Source organism: Numenius arquata, chromosome 14, assembly GCF_964106895.1.
Source record: "Numenius arquata chromosome 14, bNumArq3.hap1.1, whole genome shotgun sequence".
NCBI lineage: Eukaryota > Metazoa > Chordata > Aves > Charadriiformes > Scolopacidae > Numenius > Numenius arquata.
In genome coordinates, this window is record NC_133589.1 from 5,718,780 (window position 1) to 5,742,312 (window position 23,533).

The 23,533-nt window shown below is 48.3% G+C and overlaps 1 protein-coding gene across 1 annotated transcript in view; it reads right to left on the minus strand.

The window, feature by feature from the left end:
- Positions 1 to 23,533, minus strand: part of CACNA1H (calcium voltage-gated channel subunit alpha1 H) — a 252,290-nt gene that overhangs the window by 110,241 nt on the left and 118,516 nt on the right. The window contains exons 2-5 of the mRNA XM_074158337.1: positions 18,157 to 18,268; positions 15,105 to 15,238; positions 10,314 to 10,411; positions 4,930 to 5,089 (exon numbers count right to left, since the gene is read on the minus strand). Coding sequence (XP_074014438.1) covers positions 4,930 to 5,089; positions 10,314 to 10,411; positions 15,105 to 15,238; positions 18,157 to 18,268 — 504 coding nt within the window. The remainder of the gene's footprint in view (positions 1 to 4,929; positions 5,090 to 10,313; positions 10,412 to 15,104; positions 15,239 to 18,156; positions 18,269 to 23,533) is intronic.

Sequence of the window (23,533 nt, forward strand, 5' to 3'; positions counted from 1 at the left end):
CTGTCCTGCAGCATTAGATAAATACAAAGCGCTTCGCAGCAGCTCGCTCTCCTCTCCTACTTCCAACCCATTGAGTTCCTTGAAAGGCTCCAAGAGGGGGAAAACACTCCCCTGCATAACAACACACAAGCAAGGACCAGCTCCAGCAGCAACAACCCAGACAAGCTGGGGATGACCCAACTCCTTTATTTACAGCGAGAGCAGCTCATGATGGCAGGAGGGAGCCAAAGGGGCTGCGTGGAGGAGACACACATCCTGGAGATGTTACAGATAAACTGCTGGCTATGCTTGCCCTTCCCACGCATGCATACCGAACCTTCCTCTCTTAGATCAGAGCAACCAAAAAAGCCCTTGTGAAATTCTCCCTCCAGCTTCCACTGTCAGGGATGTCCTGCACTCACTCACACAGCAGTGGAGACCATCCCAGCACTGCTGTTCCCTACTGCTGTGCAATGCCAGAGGAAGCGCAGTCCAGCCAGTGAGCTCCCCAGGGGGTTCAAGAGGTGTCTGGGCCACCAGAGACCTCTGAAGCACCGCTCTGGTCTCCAGGGCTGGCTGGGGTGTGACAGCTTCTCACATGTCCTGAACAGCAGTGACCCACTCCAGATTACTGCTTGCCAATTTGCTACTCCAACAGCCCAGTAACAACCTGTGATTCCTTCAAAGTCACTACTAAAAGAGCATCCTTAATAAAACAACCTCCTTCCAGCATGATTTTCCATTGCAACAGTGCAATTTTCAAAGAGGGAGACAAAGCAGGTATTTCCAGTGGACCTCAAAGAAGTCCCCAAATTTTATCAGAATGTACTATATTTTAAAATAGTTTCTTTACTTGAAGCAGCCAACTTGCAAGGGGGATTTAAAAGAAAAGGTTTCCACAGGAAGAATGATGGCAAAATCAAAGTCACTTCTTCCAACTGATGCCTGCTGGAAAGTTGAATGGCCCAGAAAGCTGCTGGCAATGAGTGTGCGAAGAAACATGCAGCAGGTAAGAAACTATATTTGAAGCGCCGGTCTCTGAGCTCGCTTACACTTGCTTTACTCCAGAAAACCTTTGGGGCTACGACCTTTCCTTGCCTGGCATCCCTGGATTGTGTTCAGAAGCTCACCCTCACTTTAAAGCTGTTTTCATCTAGGAAGGTTTGACACCACCGCCAAGGTGAGTCCTGCCATAACTCAGGTCTTCTCCTGTACTGGGCTGTAAGGAAAATCTGAATGAGGACCATCATCTGCCCAGCCCCAACCCAGGTGCACAGCACGTCTGTCCATCCTTCAGCCCCTCAGAGCCTGCTGAACAGCTAGTAAACATTATTTTAGGCTGAGGACAAAAAAAGTGGGAGTTAGTAGGACTTGGCAGACAAAACTAAATGACCAGAATCTCATTCCCCCTTTCCCATAGAGCTCTATTCTGTTTACTTCTAACCAAAACCGAGTTTAACTTTAATCCTGCATCCCCTGTGTGAAGGTTTTTTCATTGTTTTTGTTCTCTCTGGCAGCTCTCCCTGGAAAGGGACGGATGGTCAGGGCTCTCCAGCACCAGTGCCGAGCACGAGGACACAGAGCGATGGACCATCTCCAGTCTAGCCCTGGGCTCGACTTTGCCTGTATCTCCACACCTTCTTGCTGCAAGATGGCATCTTACTGCTGGTCAGTGGGAACTGCTAGTTTGGGCCCAGTTCTGTATATTTTAGCTCTTCTTTACAATAGCAGAATGACGTAACCCTGAAGTGCTTTCCCTGTGCTTCCCCCACTGCAGGGGACAACTATATCCAGAACTATGGATTCAGGAAAATGAATCAGAAATAACAGAAAAGATGGCAATGGTTTAATCTGGATTCCCCAAAACTTTCACACCAAGCTCTGTCAACCTGAGAGCTTCTAGCTGGAAATGGAGGGACTTATTCATTGCAGCCAGGTTTCTAAGGTCACAGAATCACATGGGGTTGGAAGGGACCTCCGGAGATCATCTAGTCCAACCCCCCCTGCCAAAGCAGGTCCACCTAGAGCTGGTTGCACAGGAACATATCCAGCCGAGTTTTGAATGTCTCCAGAGAAGGAGACTCCACCACCTCCCTGGGCAGCCTATTCCAGTGCTCTGCCACCCTCAAAGTAAAGAAGTTCCTCCTCATGTTTAGGTGGAACTTCTTATATTCAAGTTTTCGCCCATTTTCTCTTGTCCTATCCCTGGGGCACCACTGAAAAAAGACCAGCCCCATCCTCTTGACACCCTCCCTTTAAGTATTTATAAGCATTGATCAGATCCCCCCCTCAGCCTTCTCTTCTCTAGACTAAAAAGACCCAAGTCCCTCAGCCTTTCCTCATAAGAGAGATGCTCCAGGCCCCTAATCATCTCTGTTGCTCTCTGCTGTACCCTCTCCATCCGTTCCCCATCCTTCTTGAACTGGGGAGCCCAGAACTGGACACAGTACTCCAGATGGGACCTCACCAGGGAAGAGTAGAGGGGGAGGATAACTTCTCTTGACCTGCTGGTCACACTCTTCCTGATGCACCCCAGGATGCCATTGGCCTTCTTGGCCACAAGGGCATCTTGTTGGCTCATGGTCATCCTATTATCCACCAGGACTCCTAGGTCTTTCTCCTCTGAGGTGCTCTAGCTCTTTCTGCTCAGAGGTCTAAAGTTAACCCAGCAAAACACAGACTGAGACAGTAGCTTCAGCCTGGGTGATGGCACCAGAGAAAGACACATCCCTGAGGACACGGCCTCAAGCAACAGGACTCGGGCAGAGGAAATCGATCACCCACAGCCACCCAAATTCACCACTATCTACTGCTGGGGAGGGTGAACCCAGGAACCAGTGCAGAGCTGTGGTGAAGCAGGAAGGAGCAGATCTCTCCCAAACCTCTTGCCTCTTCAAACATGAAGAGGCTTAGCACAGGGAGCCTTGATTTTGCCTTCAGTGACCCAGACCAGGACCCTGATAAGAAAATCCTGTAATGCCTTTGATGCTGCTAATGGCCATTACATAACAACCCGCTTTCCCTGGGCTGCTTAATATCTCTACTTAGCAAACGCTTCCCCTGTGGTTAATTTTAAAAGCTCCACTTTGCAGGAAATCGCACAGCATTTTAGAAACCTGGTCAAAGAGATGAGAGGGACTCGCCGAAGCTAATTACAGCTCTGTGCTCCTTGTGCTCAAAGCACTGCCTGTACATGGTGCCTGCCCCATGCAATGGGGCCGTCTGAGAATAGCTTTAACACCACTCTTTGGGCTTTTTAATGACAGCTCAGGGATCACTCTGAGTGACAGAGGGTCTTGGTGACCAGCAAATACCTGCTGTGGGTGTAGGAGAGAGCTTGCGAGTTTGGAGCATCAGGATACAGGAGCAGAAGCACACACACATGGCAGACTCATCGATTTTCTGCTTTTCAGCATCTCTGATGGGATGATTAAGTGCCATCAGAGATGGTCTGCAGCACAGAGAAAGGCTCAGAGAGCTGAAAGCCACAGGACTAATCAGCGAGAGGCAAGAACAGTACCTGGGGTAGACCTGAGGGATAATCTCTGCTTGTCTTCCACACATGATACAAGTTGTAGACAGCAGATGATTACAAACAGATATAATTACAGGCTTTATCTTCTCTTACAGAGGTAAAGTTGCCCTCATTAGCTGGTCTCAGGCATTTCCTCGCCTCTGAGCCACTGACATCTCCAGCAGTCTCTGACAGGAGCCCTTCACAAGGGTTTTCCCAAGCATACCTCCCTTTTCTGTGGAAGCTTGCAGGCCACACATGGTTTTGATCCTTTTGTTGTGCTGATGGATCTTAAGGTATGTCCTCACATTGCGCCAAGTGCAGAATAGCCTGAGCTCAGCGTCACCCTGAGGGACTGCTGGGCAGCAGCAAGAGCAGGGGATGAGCCAAGGTCACCCCAGCGGCAGTGGCACTTGCATAGACAGAGTCTGAACACAGCAGGCAGAGCTTGGGGCTGACAGCAGGGTCCATTCAAAGCCCCAGACATGGCAAGTGATGAACCAGATCCAGGACCCATCCAGGGAACTAAGGCAGGAGCCAAAAAAAGCAGGAATAAAGACAGGGCTGGAGACAGGCACAGCTCAAACCAGGACTGAGAGCCACAGGCTGAGCTTAAATAGAGCTCCTGGGTCATGGGCAGGGTGGGGCTTTCAGGTGAGGCTCATCAGGGCAATTAAGGCCAATTAGCACCCTCAGCACCTCACAGGGATGCTGGTCCATGCACCTGCCTAGCTTGGAAGAACCAAATCTAAAGTTTGCATCAAAATGTGCTGCCCGTCCCTGATGCCTGTGCCAGGCTGGGACCAGTGTACAAATGTCTTTAACGCCTTTCAAATCAACCTTCTTATCTTAATACACCTTCAAAGATTTATTTGTGTGTTTCAGCAGCATCTCTGTGGTGCTGTCTCTACCAGCATGCGGAACATCTCATCAACCCCCTGCCAGGTGGTGTGGTGTGCTAGGCGACCTCCCACACCTCTACAGTTTTGGGAACTGGCAATCTTAAGAGAGCTGTAATGCTTTTATTTGTTCTAAATCCTCAAATTCCCAGAGTCAGGGATCTCAGCTTCCTCAGACAGAGATAATCCAAACCACTAACATCCTTGTCTTTCAGGTGCAGAGGAAACACATGAGAAAGCCACTCCAAACCCTCAGTAACTTGCTGACAAGCGGGGGTATTTCATAAAAAAGTACCCAGCCAGACTCGGAGTCCTGAAGCCAACAACCTTGTGAATCAAGACGACAGCCCTGTGAAGAGCTGCCATCGCAGCTGTGCAGCACGGTCATGTCACGCTCTCTTCCACATGCTGCTGGATACGGCCCTGGCTGCACCCTGGCTGGACACTAACCCTGCCGACCACCGGGAATTCTCTGGCAGGGGAGAGGGAGAAAGGAAAGAAAAGAAGAAAAGGTGGAGATTTTTTTGCTGTACTTACGTTGCAAAATTCTTGTCTAGGAAACACCTGTTTCTCAGCAGCCCTGCCCAGAGCTGCACACCGACAATCCCAAAGATGAAGAAGACAAAGAAGCACAAAAGGAGGACGTTGCCTAACATAGGCAGAGTATCTAACAGCAGGGTGACGAGTATTCGCATACCTGTGGGGAGAAGGAGAACACAGGTTAGAGGAGCCCTTTGACAGGGGGAGACCAAACGCCACACTGATCCCAGCTGCTCTCAGGCTTGGTCATGCAGCCAGTGCATCGTGGGCAGAGGAACTGGGATATTTACCTTTTCCCGTAAACCTTAAGGCTGAAAAGGAAGGTAAAGAACGCAAAAGGCTTAGCAGCACGTGGGAACAAACAGCGTATCTCCAAAGGGTGGACTTAAGAGTGGGATTTTCAGATGTTTTCAGTAACGCGGCACTCAACAACAAGCAAACATGGGCAAAGCTGCAAGACAGTCTTTCCTGGAGAAAACGCCCCCGCAAACCATCAGCCTCCTGAGAAATTGTCAAAATATATATTTATAAACATATTGAACATCTCTCATGAATCACACAAATTGTTCCCCTAAACAATACAGAGCCTTGTGTAGGATGGTAGCTGCGGCTGCTCTCTGGGCCTCCTCCATGGACAACTCCTCTTCCACAGAGGACTCCTCTCCTTGCTGGCCACCACCGGCAGCTGGGAGCCATTCATGCTCCAAAGCTTACAGGGCTGCCAAGCAGGGGAGGCGGGAGAAATTTTTACTTTTTTGAGAGGGGAAAGCAGGATGCAAGTGTTTCCTCCCCTAAGCAAAGCTCTCGGCTTTGTTCCCTTCTCTTCCTGCTGCGCAGGCTGCTGGGACACCTTCCCAGCTGGTCCTGCACCTCTCTGCAAGGCTCCCTATGAACCTCGGTGCTGAGCAGGGGCTCCCCCAGCACCTCTGCTGCCAGGGAAATGCTGACTTAAATGCTGACTTCTGTGCAAGATCTTCCATCCTAAGTAAGAAGACTGAGGAATGAGTCAACCTTGCAGATCCTCAGCTAACCCTTGCATCTCTTTCCAGCATGCTCCCAGCATCGCTGCCCAGGAGAGACTGGGCAAGGAGGCAGGGACTGGGCTGGCACCTGGAGGCTGCCCTGTCTCACATATCAGGGCACCTTCAAACTCAAGGATAAAACAGGAATAAAAAGGGAATAACGACTTGCAGCTCCGCAGTTCAATAGAGGTTAAATGAACCTTTGAGACACCGACCAGCCATCATTTCAACAGCTGATAATTGATGAGAGCAGAACTAATGAAAAGAGGAAGAGATGAAGGCAAATGTTAAATTATAGAAAAGAATAAAACCAGAAACTGAGCCCTGGGAGGCCGGCGCTCAGCAAAGAGCAGGGCTCAAGTTTATGACATGGTGAAAATCAATGCAGCTGCTGGGTAAGGTGACACTACTGCCTTTGGAGGCGTTTTCTCCCGCTAAAATGCTGCTCTGCAAACACCTTTTCCTGCCTGCCTGTGTGGAGCTTGTTCTCCCTCCATTTCCCCTAGCAGGATGCTGCTCTCCATTAGTCATCCCATTTGAACAAAGAGTGGCATTTACACTGACGCAGTCTCTCTTCCCCCACCAATTTCCACGTTGGCTCCCAAGTCATGCCTGATGCCTCTCCTGCTAATTCAGTGACGATGCTCGGCTGCACCCTGACATCTGTAGACCCCAGGGATGGTTGTTGGGAGGAGCAGGGTCTCCAGGAGAGCAGTGCCCATCCAACCAGGCACCTCCCAGGCCATGGCAGGCAGCGCTAGCAGGAGCTGGAGCCCCGTCATGCCACTTTACCCACCCCCTCATGTCACTCTGCCAGAGGAAACGCAACCCAGCCAAGCAGGGACGGAGCCGACATTACCTTGTCAGCACAGCACGAGTGGATAAACTGCCCCGGCCAAGAAGTCTGCGCTAATAAATAATTAGGTGTGAGTAATAACCTCTGCATCCCAGGGCAAGAGCCTTTCAAGGTCTCCATGCCCAGCTGCATCTTGGCTCCGGCGTGGCTCCCCGCTGCTGGCGCCGGCAGCGGATGCCTCTCCGGAGGAGCCGCGATCCTGACACCCAGCCCCGTGCCAGCCCTGCCGCCTGCCCTCCAAACCCTCTCCATGTGCTGCGCCGCGCCAATGCCACCCCGCAGGGAAGAGACACAGCACTGGCAGCCAGGCTGTGTCGGCAAGCGCCACGGGTGGTGCGGGATGCCGGCCAGCGCCCCTGCCATCCCTTGGAACCGCAGCGCCGGTGCCAGCAGCGGGACAGCGCTGGCCTCTCCTCCATGCGCAGGGGGAAACCCAGAGCTGGAGGCAAATGGGGGCTTGATTTCGTAATGCTTGTTCCCAACACATGCTGTCATCGTAAGCCCCCAGGAGCGCATCCCACAGCCCTGCCCTTCAGACCTTCCTTGCAAATCTATCTTTGGAAAAGCAGAAAAGACTCACTTAATTCCCACTGGAAAGATGATGCTGGGCTTTTCTTCTTCCCCTCCCCACCCCACTCTCATTAATATCCTCACTCTTTTTTTTTTCCAAAAATGGTTAAAATTTATCTCCCTGTGCCAGAAAACTTTTTTCTGCTCAGCTACTTTTGGTATTTTGGGTTGTTTAGTGGCACCATTCTGGAGATTGAATCCATCTGTTCACTATCCGCTAAGGGTGCTCTGGACTCTCAGCAGAATGTCAAATGTGCCATGGGAAAAGAGCACGAGCATCGGTTAGGCTGAAACGAGGATCAGGATTTCTTTCCGTTCCCATTCCATGTGATGCCTGGTTGAAACCACGTAGTAGAAAAATAAAAATAAAGCAGTGAAATGGATTTGAAAAAACAGTGACCACTACTAAAAAAACCTCCTAACTACAGCCCCTGCCAAACATATAAATTGGAGGAATTGTATTTTTCCAGCCATTTTCAAGGAATAATTTCTAATAGAGATGATGTTTTTATTGGCCAGAGTTCTCCTTTCTTTTCTTAACAAATAAAAGAAAAATGAAATAATCTTGTGGGTGAATTTATTGTACTTGGAAGCAAAGAGCTAATAGCGCTGGCTGGAGCCCAGGAAAGTGCCCAGGTATCACAGGGATAAATCGCCAGGCTATTTCTCATGGGTCCCTGCTTCCCCTGTGCCTGAAATTGAATGCCAGGCTCATCTTTTCTGACCCAGCCATAATTTGTATCTGTTCGATGTCCTTTTGCGCCTGTCACTGAGACGAACACCCCGCTTCCCGCCAGCAGTGCAGCGGCCGGGGGAACGTCACTGTCCCAGCGCTGGGGATGGCACGGACGGGGCTGAGCGGGACCTGCTGCCCTGCTGCTGGCTGGGGTGCGGTGGATGTCCGAGGTAATCCCTCCGTTAAACTGTAGCATCCCCATGGGTGAAAGACTAGAAATGTAACTCTGTTATTGCCGGAAACTGCAAAAATACAACAAAATAGAGGGTTGTCGCTATCCATTCTCCGCAGACCCTGGATTATATCAGGTATCAGTCTGAAACAATAAAAGCACCGATGTTAAAAGTAGATGGAGTTACTGTCTCATAAACAAATAAAGTCTGTGATTATCTGCCCTCCAGGAACTGAGATATTTCTAAGAATACTAATCCTGCCCTGGCACTCATTCAAGACACTGGTAGTGCTGTAAGACCAGCCTAGCTGCTCATCAAGCCGGGCCATTCATCTCCAAACACGGATTGAGCTCTTTGGATTTAATCTCACATACTATTAAAATTTTCTATCGTCTGTCTTTTGAAATAAAATAAAAAATTCAAAGCGGCAATTGTAACAGAAGACAGCCAAAAAGGCTTACTTCAAAGCTTCGATATCAGACTCCCAAGGAAGAAGAGCTCAAGCTGGACCAAGATCAAAATTTCACCTAGACTTGGAGGCGTTTGGATCCCTGGGCCTTGGTTTAATAGGCATGTAAATCCTCATATTTCCCCAGCTTCTTCTCTCAGCCCACCTGAAGCCCAGCTTTGAGACTCCCACTATTTCAAGGGAGAGCTACGAAGGGCTTCGTGGATTTAAATAACTTCAGATTGAGCCTGATCCTCGCCCCAGCCTGAAACCTCGGCAGGGCTCCGAGCCGAGCACGTGCCAGCGTCCCTCCGCTCCTTCCCGTCCCAGCGAGGCCAGAGTGCTCCAAATCCCAGAGGAAAACTGTGTTGTGCTTTCTGGCAGCTCTGAAACCCTGGTAACAAAGCCTCCTTAGGAAAACAAAGCTCCGGAGGGTTTTGTGGTCCCTTTTAGCCTCTCATTTCTTTTTGTCTCGTTTTTAACTTCTAATGATGTCACTGTCAAATTTACGATTTTTTTTTTTTTTTAGGAAAAAAAAGAAAAATCATGAAGAATTTGAGCTCAGAGAGAAACTTCAAAGACTCCTGTGCGTAAACATCCATCTGTTCCCTTGCATGTTCATCTGAGGTGCTGGAACCGAAACCCTTCTGGGGGAGTTTGTTTTGCTGTCCCTAGATGTGCCGACATGATGGGCAATTAATCTAGGCAGGATGTTCAGCGAGGACCAGCGGGGCTGTATCATTCAATCATTCTTTTAAAAAGAACAGGAGATGTACTTTTTTTTTTTACTTTTTTTTTCTTTTTTTTTTTTTTTTGCAAGGAACCTCTGTGATTTCCATACAATGCTGTTCCATTTTGAATTGAGTGGATTTTGGTTAAAAAATGATGAAAACGCTATGAAATTAGTACCTTGCAAAGGATTGCTCAGCAGACGGCTGATTCTGGCAGGAAATTATTTCAACTTGTTGGTTCATCTTTCAAATTGGATTTAGAAGACAAGCAGCTGAAGCCACTTGAAAATGGATTTAGGGGCCACTTGAACTTTCTATAGTGGATGAACCCAATTTTGTTCTACATGACAGCAAACCCTCTGTGGTATTTTACCAGCAATGGAGGCTGCTGCGCTTCTAATCCTGAACACAATGAAACAGAAAGACCTTAAATAGCTGAGAGGAGAAAATGAACTCATCCAGGGCAAGAAGATCCTTCTTAGAACTGACCTTTCCCCTTTCTTCTTAGGAACTTTGTTATTTACTTTGCACTAGGAGCAGAGAGTCACTTGCCTCAGAGAGTTCACAAAAATGTTGGAAAACAGCCACGAAAATTTGGGCCCCCAGGTATAAAATCAACTCCCTTGCCCTTTACTAACACTGATAACCATAATGAATGATCTCTAACTTGCCATTGTAAATTAACATAAACGAGCTGGCTCCCAGCAGCAGGAGAGTACACTTCTACTGCAGGGCTTAGCACGCAGAGAGCCAGCTGGGGTGGGATTATCCCCCTGGTTTTCCCAGAGCCAGGCAGAGCCTAAACTGCAGACGGGCAGCCCGATGCGGACAAAGGTGTCACTTACTTGGGACCCTGTTAATGGCTCGTAGCGGCCGAAGTACCCGGACAGTGCGGATTGCAGACAAGCTCACGTTGTGTCCATCCAGAGAATACTCCATCATGCTGCGGGGGAAAAGAGGAAAGGTGTCAGGACATAGGATGCTCAGTCGCTGGGCACGAGGGTGTGGGGCTGCCGCTGCCTGCACGCTCTGGGAGCCGTAACCCAGGCTTGCAAAACCACCCGCTCTGTGTTTGCAGCTCATAATGTGCATCATGCTGTCAATGGGGGATATAAGGGATATTTCAGGCTCTAAGAGACTGAAAATACCCACACGAGCAGCAAAGGTGCGGGGACCGGCAGGCAGATGTGCTAACAGGCTAATGGGCTGCAGGCACAGGTAACACTTCAGAAAGCAGAACTTGGCAAAACAAGGAGCTGCAAAGTCAGGGCCACAGAAATCAGAGCAGAGGGAGAGCCCCAACTATCTGCTCAGCTCCCCGAACCGTGCTGCTCTCCCTTTCCATCAGCTTATTGCGCTCCAGCCGGCGGCGCATCCGCAGCCTTCCCGGGGAGATCACTGCAAAACTCCACACGGCTCAAAGTCTATAAGCTGTTTCTGAAATTATACCCCCTACCAGCACCCCAGCGTATTTTCACGCCAGCTTATCTCTCCCCCTATGACAAAAATGTGAATAACCAATCTGACAAATGACGTTAAAGTAGTTTGGTTTCCATTTTATTATTAAGAATAGGGAACATTTTCTTTTTCATGCTTCGTCTCCATTTCACATAAACATTTCTCTCCCAGGCTGGGAAGGACGTTAAGTCAAGTCAGTTTTCTTGCTCTTTTATAGCAATGAGTGGCAAATGTGCGTAGTGTTGTTTTTTTAATGGGGTTATGGCTAGTTAGCATGGCTGTAATTACAATTTATGAGTTTGACTACAGGGAAGTACTTGTAAATATGTCACAAATCTCTCACCACGCCTGTTCAAATAACATAACAGCATCAAAAGCAACCCTGCGAGTAAGCTGTTGGATCCCATGGAGAAAGAGCTTTTGTTTTGTGTTGTGGTGGTTTTTTTTAAATAAACAAACAGATATGGGAGGAGGAAGGCAAATATGAGCTGAACTGCTGCAACCAGGCACTTCAGAAGCTTCAGTGGAAAGAGATTTTTCAATAGAAGCATCCTGCAGCCAGGATGGACCAAAATTGTTACGTGCCATCAAGAAGCAACTGCCGAATGGACTGAAATCCATTGAATCCTGAAGGCAACAGCAGAGGGAGGTTTGGTTTCATGCCAGCCTTGCTCAGGTGCATCATTGCCTGTGTCTCCATGCTCTGCTCTGCTGGAGCCTTGCACTTCATATTTGATGCCTTGCCCTGCTCTACAAAGTTTAGTTGGTAATATCTACATATTCTGATGTTCACTTCTCTTTTGTCTTTGTCCTGAAGCTGTTTGGTGTAACCCCACGACACCACTGCCATTGCACTGAGGTGACTTTGGTCCGTTAGCCTTAATTTGCCGTGCGGAGGCCCTGGTGATTTTGAGATGTTTTTAGTGATAACCTTCCATAGATATTTTTTTTTCTCTGAGGTGGTTAGTGAGTCTTTATAAATCAAAACCACCTTAAAGCTTGTACACAGGAATTGAGCCGAACATGATGAATAGCTTTAAAACTCAGCACGGCACAAAACCAGGTTTTAAATCTAATGTGTGTTCATTAAGCAGCCAGAGCAAAGCAGTGGGAAGCAGCCTGGAGCCGCACAAAGGACCACACAGTGGGAAAACCATCGGAAATGCCCGTTCACACCTGCGTCGAGGGGCCTGGAGCCAGCACCAGGTGTCTGCTCTAAACAGAGCTTGCAGGAATAGACAAAGCATTGTTTAAAGTCCCTTAAGTGAATAGTGCCGAAGCCTGAACCTACTCACTGGCTTGGTCCCAACACAGCACACTCACAATTTATCGGGTGGCTGAGTAAGTGGATTTTAGTGTAACTGATACAGATTTTGAACCACTAATAGCATGTGAAAGGAGCACGAAATGCTCCAGTGGGAGCTGATTTTGTTCTCCAGAGAGCACATGCGACTATCAGCGTGCTAAAGGGTCAATTCCTGGGGCCTCATCTTCACTTGGCCCTTGGAGTTTCAGTGGGGCTGATGAAAGATGAATAATCCGGGATTTGGCCTAGGGAAACAGACTATCTGACCCTGATACTTTGAACTTCCTTGATACTCCATTTAGGATTTGAAAGTAAGTCTCAGGGGGATCTACATCACCCACCGAAGCCAACCTGAATCACTTGATAGATTCCAGATTGGACCTTCTACAAGCAGTGAAAACATTCGAAATCTTCATGAAAAAGTCAAGGGTTTCTTTGTCAAGGCCAAGCTTGAGGTCTTGTTCTTGTATCACACTTGCAAGCCAAGAATACCCCAGAAATGCCTAACAGAAAGCTGCTGGAGATGGAAATTTTGGGTATGCAAGGACTGGAGATCTGGGTGGACTGGTACTTCCTTACAGCTTCCGGGTACTGAAAAAAAAGGAGGCAATGTTTTCTACCACGAACAGTTTCCAGTTCTTCAGCTGTCAAGTTAAAGATGTCCAAGAGCCTGCAACGTGTCCAGGGACTGGATGCACAAGAAACCTCTCTGGTTTCAGTTCTTGTGGACAACATTTTTGATGCTCGAGAAATGCTTTCAACTTGGCTGCTGGGCAGACTGAAAAGTTGTAAGCTCCATTCGGTCTGAAATTTTCCAGGGTACATTTCTCAGGCGAGCAAAACATGAAAGGGCTTTCAGTGCTGGAACAAACTTCAGACACAATCTGTTGCTAGAGGCAGAAGATATGTTTATTTTGTAGTTCCCCTGCTCAGCCTCCACTCTCTTTGGTATACTTGCTAGTAAGCAAAATCAGCTTATTTGAGGAGACTGAATGGGACAAACAAAGCAGGCAGCACTGCCTGTCACTTGTTTCCCTTCTTATCAGAAAAAGCTTCATAATACCTTCATCGCATCCATTCGCTTGCTGGAAAAAGCAACTCTTGTTATTCCAGTAGTGTGCTCCCTGCTAAAACCACCTCCGATTTTAGGAGCAGAGCTTCTCCTTGCCCTCCACCAGCATTACTGGCCAGCCCAGCTCCAAGACCAGCCTCTCTTCTGAGAGATGGGAAACAATGTCACAGGTATGGCTTGAATACACCAAAATCATCTGGAGATGGCCCAAGATCAGCCAGAGAAGGGGCCGTTGCTCTTCTCATCTTCAGCCTGAGTAATTCCAGACTGGCAGCAGGGCTTCCCGTCGGGGTCTCCTGGTGCTTCTGCTGTTCGCATTCTTCTCAAACATATGCCAGCCACGGAACGTGGGGAAAAGCCCTGGCAAACCACCAAATTGACTCACCAGCCACCTCCCCCCTCATCCCAGGTGCGATGTGAACAAAGATCCTGGTGCCAAACCTGACTCTGAGGTATGAGCAGAGGGCTCAGCCATTCTGCCTCCGTGTGCTATTTCACTCTCCTGTTTCGCTGGGATGATCTGTTTGATGAGACGGGCAACCTCTGCTCACCCATCAGGAGAGCTCATCCTGCAGCTTCAGCATGGGGAAACACTGTCGCCACATTGGTCATGGATGGCAGACTTCTGATCCCGAGTTCTCCCTGCAACCACAGCCTGGGTCTTCCCCCTACTACTTCTGGCTTAAACGCTGCAGCAGCTTTGGAAAGAAAAAATAATTAACTGCTTCTTTTGTTGTCCCTGCGGTTCTTTCCTGGGCTGTAACCGCACACAGGTTCAAAGGAAGGTCTGCTCAGGAGACCTCATGTTTTATTCAAACCAGTAAGGCCATTCCTAATTGTATTCCAGACAAATAACATGGAGCAAAACAAAACTCCATTAGTGCAGTGAAGATTGTACATCACTAATGTACGGGTAAAAATGCCCCAACATATTACAGGAATGTTCTAATTAACCCCAGACTGGTCATTATAAACCCAGAAATTCAGAAATAAGGCAGAGCTCTGTAATTAAACAGTCTATCCCTTTCTAGGGAATAGTAAGCAGGTAAGAGAGCCTGGGATTTCTAAAACCCATTTATTCCTAGAAAAAAGTTTTAGACTTGCCAAGCTTTTGGTTGACTCAATTTTTCCCGAAGGGTGTGAGGGAACTGGTGTCAAAAGCACCCAGATACTCCTTATATCTGTTTATTAACATATCCTGCATAAAAAAGCAGCTGTGGGAGATGGTATTAACATGTAAACCAAGAGAAGTTTACAGGAGACATTTGCACACACTTGTAATTTGGATCAGCTTCTGGTCAGCTTCTTCCACTGGGATTCCAACCTTCTGAACCAGATTTGTGTGTTAGATTCTCCTTGTTTGGGCAATTTCTGCCTCTCTGCCTCACTCTCATGGTGTCACATAGAAGGAGCAGTCCTGAGTGGCTGTCTGCTTTTTCCACACGTTCTGGAGACAGCAGACTTACCTGTAAACACTGGGACACGCACAATAATTGTGGGCCATCTTGTGGGCCATTGCAAGAACTAGATCAGCCTGCACTTGATTTGACAGAGATGGCACTAGGGCAAGGATTGCTACTGAAAACCCGATGGCTTTTGCGCTGACGTTCATACCCCACCCACAATCTGGCGTGGTTGCCAGAGGTGAAACCAAATGAGACTTGGGACACTTTGCCTTGGCTTGAGCCTGGCAGCTTTCTCAAGACGTAATGAAAACCAGCCAGGACAACCTACAGACTTGGCTCTGGGGTTTTCTTGCTTTCACCACGAAGAGCAAATTTATGAGGTTTTGTTACTGACCCCGCCATCACGATGAAGAAGTCCAGGCGATTCCATGTATCTCCAAGGTAACACTTCTGCCCAAAGATTCCCAGAGCCACCATCTTGATGACCATCTCCACCGCAAAGAAAGCGAAAATGAAGTCGTCAAATGCCTGGAGACCAGTAAAAGATTATTACAGTCAGTTCCGCTGTGCTCTCTTATCAGGGAAAAGGAAAGCAGAGACACAAGCGCTGCCACCGCAGCAGGACTCTCTATACCCTGGCAGACGCTGCAAGGCAAAGCACTGATACCAAAGTGCCACCTACCGAACTCTGAAATACAACCTGCAAAACCTGATAGGTGATGACAACCCCTAAGAACAGCTTCTGGGACAGCCCACTGCCTGGGAAGCATTACCAGGTTCTATTCATCTACTGACAAAGGTACAAGGACATCACTGCTGTATGGGCTGGATATTTTTCTTGGCATTTAAAGCCTATGCATTCAACAGCAGCTTGTGGCTGGGTCCATGAGGTCTCAGCAACTTGCAGTGGAAGCCGAGTTTCCAGACTGAGAGGCTCATACCTCCTAGAAAGAACGTGTCCCATCTAACGCAGGGGGCTGTGCTTCCCTTCTGATGCCTTCATGGACTCCCAAAAGGACAAGACTGCTACCCACAGCCCCAGACACAGCTGGGAGTGAATGTGCACATCAAGCAGAGGCTGAAGCAGTAACTATAAAGGCAGTTCTGCTGCACATAAGGAATGACTGGAGCAGTTCCTTGTGGTGCAGAGGCTCAGGGCATCCTGCTGCTAAGCCTGTGTGCCCAGCACAGGAGCCTCTTGATGAAGGTCAAAATTTTGGGTTTTAGATTACTGTGAAAACAAGAGGAGAAAATAACAGTACACAGATTAATCCATTGCTGCCCTATAAACATGCCTCAGCCTTTACTTAAAGAATTACTTCTGTAGGGTAGTGGGGACTTGGACAGCTGTGATTTCTCCAGCCTTCCTGGAGACTACAAGTACATGCATGAAATGTGGATGTATGTGAAGATACCATGATATGGACTCTGTTGTAAATACCCTTCTACATGTTGCCTGTAAACTTGGAACATCAGGAGGTACAGATTGCTTTTAAATCATGTGCAGAGACTTTGTTGTTTCGAATGACAGAACTGATAAAGCACAGGAACTTCTCGATCTACAGCATCACTGCTGCTGTCCAAACCACTCTCTTAATAACCATACTGTTTGCTATTGTGTCTCTGGCACTTCCATATTGAGGCCAGAGCAGATTAATGGTAAAATTAACAGAGCATCCACATGAAAGCCAACTTCCCACTGCGCATCCGTGTACCCCTGAGCGGCTCTGTGTGAGCACCATCTTCTCTGGCTGTTTGCTTTATCAATGAACCTTTCCCTTGACTACACAGAAGTTTTGCTCCATTATTTCAGTTCATTTAATAACTGGCATCCAAACGCCTCCATAAAGAAGTTCAGGCTTTCCTACCTCATGTTCTGGCTTCCATTCCCTCCTGCAAGCTGTGACAGGGCGAGGGATAATGACGGCTTTACTTAGAGCCCTTTTCTGCCTGCAAACCCTTCAGGATAATACTTTCGGTTTTTTGCAAATATCCTCAATATGCTGTAATCATTCAGCTGGTATTAGAAACCAAATTCAGTGCCTGGGCTCCTCGCAGACTGTGTGTGTGTCTATTCCGGGGAGAACAGACCACGCAAGCCATGCGATTGCAACCTGATTAAATTACGAAAAAAAGGAAGCAAATAATGAGCCTTCAATAATGTCACCTCCTTGTCCAGGCAGGACTCCCTTTGTCTGCCTGGACACTTTGGCAGGGATGGGCATTGTCCAAACAAAGTCCCATGTGGGTGAATACAGGCAGAAAAATGACAGTGTAACCTTTCAGGAGAGATCGGGACTTTCTGATGGGCTCTCTAAGGACAGCTTAGCCCACAGCCACCTGCAGTGTCACATTTTCTGGTGAAGGAGATGGACTAGCCACCTCTGGATGCCGCTTCACACCAACCCCGAGCCTGACCCTCTGAGATGATCCCTATGCTGGATGCCTCTGGTGGCAACAGATTCTCCAAAATTGATCTCATTCCATAACAAACCTCTAGTGGCTTCTCAATTCATCTGGTTTACTTGGCTCTGTGTTTAACAGATCCTCTTTTAAGGTTGAAAGAGGATTTGATGATAAACTCTGCTATTCCTGGCATTTACAGGCAGCTCTGGACCAATCTTTGAAAGAAGCAGGAGAGGCTAGTTGGAAGGATCCCACTGGCCTTCCAGAACAGCTGAAATGATCAAAGGGAATTAAAGGAGCAGATCTGTGCAGGGTTCGAAAGAACCAAGCCCATTACACTACCACATGTCGGTAGTCCCTGCCTAGGTTGATGTAATGCATTAGAAACAAGGAAAGTTGGTTCCAAGCCTGAGAACGGAGTTGCTGCAGGAAGCCCAGCGCCAAGGTGCAGCCCACACACCAGATGCTGCCGGGATGTGCTTCCAAAATGAATCCTGTGGGCATATGGCAGCGAGAGGATTGCCAGGACCCAGCGAGGGATGAAGTGACATGCGTGATGCCCCACTAAGCTTGGGGTGGCCGACAAGGGTCTGTGAGCTGCGTACCTGTATGCATTTCCCAAAGGTCAGTTAACCCGGCACTTGGCAATCCAGGTCGGCAGTGATCTGGCTGGGGTGGAACCAACTGACTGCGAGCAAGAGATTCCCTGTGGCATTGGCCATCCTGTAACTAAAAAGTGTTCAACACCTCCAGTGGGAGCTGGATGCCCAGTTTTGGGGCCCCCCTACCCTTACTGGTTGTGCAGAGAAAGGGTCTTGCTGGGGTAAATCCAAATCAATCAGCCCTCGGATGTCACCTAGCGCCACGGCAGCAGGTCTCCTCAGAGGACAGACTTTGCATTGGAAAAAACACCCCTATGGGAAGGGCTTTCATGGCTGTATCCTGGGGAAAAGGGACAAGATGGGGGTCCCAGCTCCCGGGATGGCCACCCCACCACACCCAACACATCCCAGGCAAGTGGGGCAGCATGGGATCCTTACCTCCAGGATGGTGCACCGCTCCGACTGGCACTCCACGTCCTCGCAGGGCTGGAACATGCCCAGGGTGACACAATTCAAGAGGATGACCAGCATGCTGACGTGCTCGAACCAGGTGAGAGGAGGGTGTTAAGGAGAACACTCTTCAGTGGCCATTGGGAGGGGGGAAGATGAAGCACATGTCAAAAAGCCTTCACTCCTCCCACAAGCACAAAAGAAAACACTGAAAAACACTGCAGATTTACCAAGGTTTGAAGTTTTTGGCAACTGAGGAGGGGGCCTTAGGAAGGGTACTCCTGTTGAGATGAAGGGACAAAGGATGCCTTTCATTTCCTACGCAGCAGCAAAGCGAGAGAAGCACAACCAGGCCCGTGGCTACACTTTCCATCTCAGGTACTTTCTATCTCAAGTCCTCCACATCACTATACTCTTGTGTACTTCATGCGTGCCCAGGGGCAGCCGAGAGCACAGCCACCTCTGTCCTCCTCCTACAGCACCTTTCATCTCCAGATCTCAAAGGGTTTTACCACTGAATCACCCCACACGTCCGCTAGCATTAACTCTTTCACTAACAAACTAAAGAAAGCGAGACAAAGAAAGACTAATTAATTCAGACACCACCAGAAACCCGACTTGTGCCCGGCTCCTTGCTCCAACCAGTGAGGCTGCTCTCCTTGTTTCCATCTCAAGTCATGGGAATGGGGGCTGAATGCAGGCTATCTCCTTCCTACCAGTTTCTAAGTCTCAAGGAGCCATAGTTCTACATCATGACCAAGGATGAAGGCAAAACAAAGCCAAGTTGGTGGCAGAAGTTGGTAGGGCCAAGGATGGCAGCATGTTGGGATATGGGATATAAACCAGGACCCAGGGTGCACAGCACAGGCTTGGAAAGGGACAAAAAGGGCTCAAGGCTGGATGTCTCCAGCCACCGAAAAAAAAGACTGTATTGTCTTACAGAACCGACCAGTGCTCAACCGCACTAACATTAACAGTTTCAAAGTAGTAAGTGGTGATTTGCATCAGTGCAAAAAAGGCCCAGAGCTTACGATTACTGTGGCTGGTATGACTATTAAAAATAATAAAAAAAGATTTGGGGGAAGTAAACAGGAGTTTCACAAATTAAGCATGAATGAGAGAACTGTTCTTAGGAAAATAATTGGAAACATCTGTATGAATAAACCTTTATGCTTTCAAACACACAAGCGTATGTGAGCAAGGGATCTCGGAGAAAGAAGCACATAGACATTGTCTTATTTCTGATAACAACAATTCCCCTGCTCTGGAAACATGAACAAAAACACCTAACATATTTATCCCTGCTGCTTTTAGAAGTATTTTATCTAGCATTTTAGCAGTTCAGCGTAAGATTTATCTCAGCATAAGATTAGGTAAGTGCAGGGCTGCAATCTCAAACTACTTTTGCACACACGCTCTCATTTATCCAGGTTAAAAGAAAAAAGATAAATCACTGGGTAAGGCCCTGCAGCCTCCCTAAAACCTGAACCCAAACCACTTCTTGTTTTAGAGAGGGCTTTAACTTGAAAATTCAGAGCTAGGAACACCTTGGAGCTGGAGACCAAATCTGGAGACCAAATACATCAGACTTGGAAACCCACTTGTCTAAAATGGAAATGCATGATATCAAATAAACAAATGAAATAAAAACCCAGGTCACCCCGTCAGCGACGCAGAAGGAGCCAGAGCAGGCAAAGCTCCTGGCCACAGCCCCAGAGGCTTTGTGCATCGCTGAAATACCAATGTTGGTTTATTTTAATTTCTCCCTCCCTTCTATGACTTCTTTCTGATTTTTGACATCTTTAGGGGCTCTTTGGATCCCCTTCCCTTTTGCCTAATTAGAAGCAAAGCAGTAATCCTGCTCCATAGAGAAAACAGCCCGCATCAGACCCAAACAAAGCCCAACCTGTAGCCACATCCTACTTACAATATTTGCATTGCTTGATGGGATTCATGTAGAACTCCCTGTAAACACGGCTCCCGCTATTCCCAGGGTGCCTGCAGTTGCATTCATTTCCCTTATTATACTTGGAGAATTTTTTTTTCCTTTAAAGTGAAAAAATAAAAACACGTGGATTTTGAAATGTTAAAAAAAAATATAACTGTGCTGATGAATTAGGTCTCCTGCTTCCCCTGAAGGAGGGGAGCACACTGGCCCTGTACCTGGTTGCTCCAACCTTGCTCCTCCGTCCTGCCCTGGGACACTGACCCTTGGCTCGTGCTGGCTCCATCCCTGGCTGCTCCAGCAATGGGGAATTATACAACTTAGGCTTTTCCCCGCTGCAGGAGTGATAAGGCTTTTGAATCCCCCATCCACCAAGGGCTGCTGGTTGCGTTACTGTTCTCCATCCTGCTCTCCACTGCCTGAGCCCTTGTTTCTAGCAGAACTGATCAAGAATTAGATTTTGTTTTCCATTAGAAAACACTGATTTGTCAAAAATGAATCAGTGTCGTGGACCAGTTTTGATGGCAACATCCTGTTGTCTTAAGACAGACTTTTTTGCATAAAACATGGAAGAGTCTGTCTCCAGAAAGGCAGAGACACAGCCCTTTGCTGAAGGGAGTCCTCAGGAGCATGGGAAACCCTGATGGATGGCAGGGTGTCCCACCCCCCAGGCTCTTCTGGCTTCTGGGTCGGTGCCCGTTTGCTGCTCAGATCACTCTCATCATGATACAAAATGACAAATATATAAAAAAAAGAAAATTTTCTGAGCAGAAAAACTGCCTATCCTATGGATCTGGCATCTGGCCCTTATTTTTGGGTTCAGTGGAGTAACTGAAGTCTAAGGCTGAAGGTGTTTGTGGGGTTAAGCCCCTGTTCTGCTGAGTTACCCTGGACCTTTGTTCAGATGCTCCGCTAATCACATCTCTAAAAAACTTCTTTCTTTTTTTCTAAATGATCTAATTGTGGGTTTTATGGTTAAATAGCCACCTGCATGAGAAGAATTATCACTGGACTTAAAACGAGTGCCCTGATTCCTTAAAGACAGGCAGAGCCACTGCTGTCCCCTGTCCATCTAACACCAAAGACAAATTCGGTGTCCTTCAGGACACCAGAAGAGTTATTTTAATTTTCTAACAGAAAAAAAGAAAGGCTCTCCCTTAGCTTTGTGGTCACAGACGTTTAGAGGCTGTCAGCGTAGTCAGCAAGGGTCAACCACAGCTGCGAGATGGAAAACGGCAACGCTGCCTCACGCAGAAAGAAAAAAGACAGAAGAAAACTTGTGTTGCCTTTGAAGAAAAGGCTGAAAAAGTGGAAGAAAAATCCGCTGTAGGCAACAGTTTTGCTTTGGCCAGAGAACAGAATGGAGGAGGGAGGAGAAAGACTCTGGTCAGGGCTCAGACATTTCCCATCAATGCTCCTGTCCTCCCTCGTCCCCAAAGCCTTCCCGAGTGGATTCGGCTGGAGGGGTCTGAGCTCAAAGTCCTGTCCCTGCTCAGCCCTTCCAGCCCACCTTCTCCTCCCATGCCTGCAGCTCCCTCAAAGGCATTAAGCTCCTGCCCTATTTATTTTCACATCAGATTAATGACAGTGAAATCCCTAATTCGAAAGCGGGATTACCCCGAGTGCTCTGCCCTAATGGGACTAATCCTCCCTCCCTCCGGTGCACAGATATTCAAGAGAATTTCAGTTCACTCCCCCCTTCCTTGCTCCTGCTCTGGAGGACCCTCAAAAGCTGTGCTTTAACTCCTGTCCGGCTGCTCTCCCAGAGTTCCCCCAAAGCCATCAACCTTCAGGAGCCACGAGGAGATGCCCCAAAGCAAACCCCTGGGCAGCAGGAGGTGATGCTGCTTTGCAGGGTGGGATTATAGAGGACATCTTTTCACAGCATCCTTCTCACAGAGCCTGGGCCCATTTGGAAATGCCCATCAAGAAATAAAAGCCCCATTCTGCTAATGATGGGCAAATACCCAGAAGAGAAAAAGAGAGAGGAAAAGGTGAAAAAAAAAGTCTGAGAGCAGCCCAACACTGGGCTTGTGCCAGCACAAACAGCAAAGACGTGGCTGGACACAGAAGTCCCACGGCACAGAACGGCTGGTGGGTGACCCTGCAGCATTGTCACACACCCTGTCTGGCTTTTTTGCAACCAGGAGGTCAAGGGAGGTGGGGGATGATAACACCAAACTCAGCCATACGGGGCTCCTGCTCGCACCCCCAGTGGCAGTGGCTCTCGCATTGCTGGAGCTGGGATGGGACTGGCTCGGGATCCTCTTGGTCCTCCGGCAGCAGTGGTGGCTGCGACCCGCTAAAACCGTGACTGTGCAAAAACGGGTACTTCAGAGTTACCATGGAAACTGCTGCTCTCAAGGCCACCAAAGCACCACCCAATTTAAAAGCAGCCAACTTTGCGACTAGGAGATTTAGAAAGAAAAAGATGCAAAGGGGAGATCTAGACTAACCGCTGGAGGCAAAGATAATTGCAGAAGATTTGCTTAATATTTCTTCCTCTGCCACAAATTCCCGGGTAATGACATCTCCAGTGTATCTGGGCCGAGCTCAAATCCCCTGGTGCCCTTCGGGTGGGCGCTGGGGAGCGGCAGAGCCCTGCCAGCCCTGGGGGGGCTGCTCCCGGCCGTACAGTCCCACGCTGCGGGATTGACACAGTCTCTTACACTAAAATTTACCACCCGAGTTTAGAAGTGGCAACGCAGAAACCAGGCTCTGCCCCAAAATGTCATTGGCCCCACCTGCTGTTAGTGCAATGGCTGATGCTCTCCTGATGCTGATGCTCTTGGGCAGCTTTTCACAGGGTTTTACTGAAATTGCCTCCAGGGAAGGACCAGTGGCTTGAGGATGAAGAGCTCTGGTTGCCAGAAGATGCCTCAGCGTGGGCAAGACCTACTTTTCCCGCTGACCTCCTCTGTGCCAGTTTAGCTGGTAAGGCCTTGACTCGATTTAAAAAGAGAGATGGGAATTCAAGGGTGTGATGAAGCTGTTGCTCAAGAAAAGCTTGAGTGTTTCCAGCAGTAAAACCGAATGGCAGGAGCCCAACATTGAGAGTTGAGGTTGGGTGGCCACTCTGATTTAACTTTCTTTTTTCCTCTCTCCCTTTTTAAAGCAGTCCACTTGTGATGTTTTGCATTGCCAACCTCAGGCCCCAAACTGAGGAGCAGAGGAACAGGGCAATCTCAGTGTCACCACTTCACCTCCAGCTGGTGGCATGTAGACCTGCCCAAGGGGTCACAAGGATGAAACCAGAGGGAGAACTTTGACACCCTGGCCTCCAGACCTTCACATTTAACTTTAAAAGAGACTTAATTCTTTTAAGTTTATGTCAACAGAACAAACTTGAGCAAAACCAGAAATAAGCTGTGTTCTCACCAAGCTCACAGCTTTGCACTTGTTCAGTTCAACTGGTTTAAG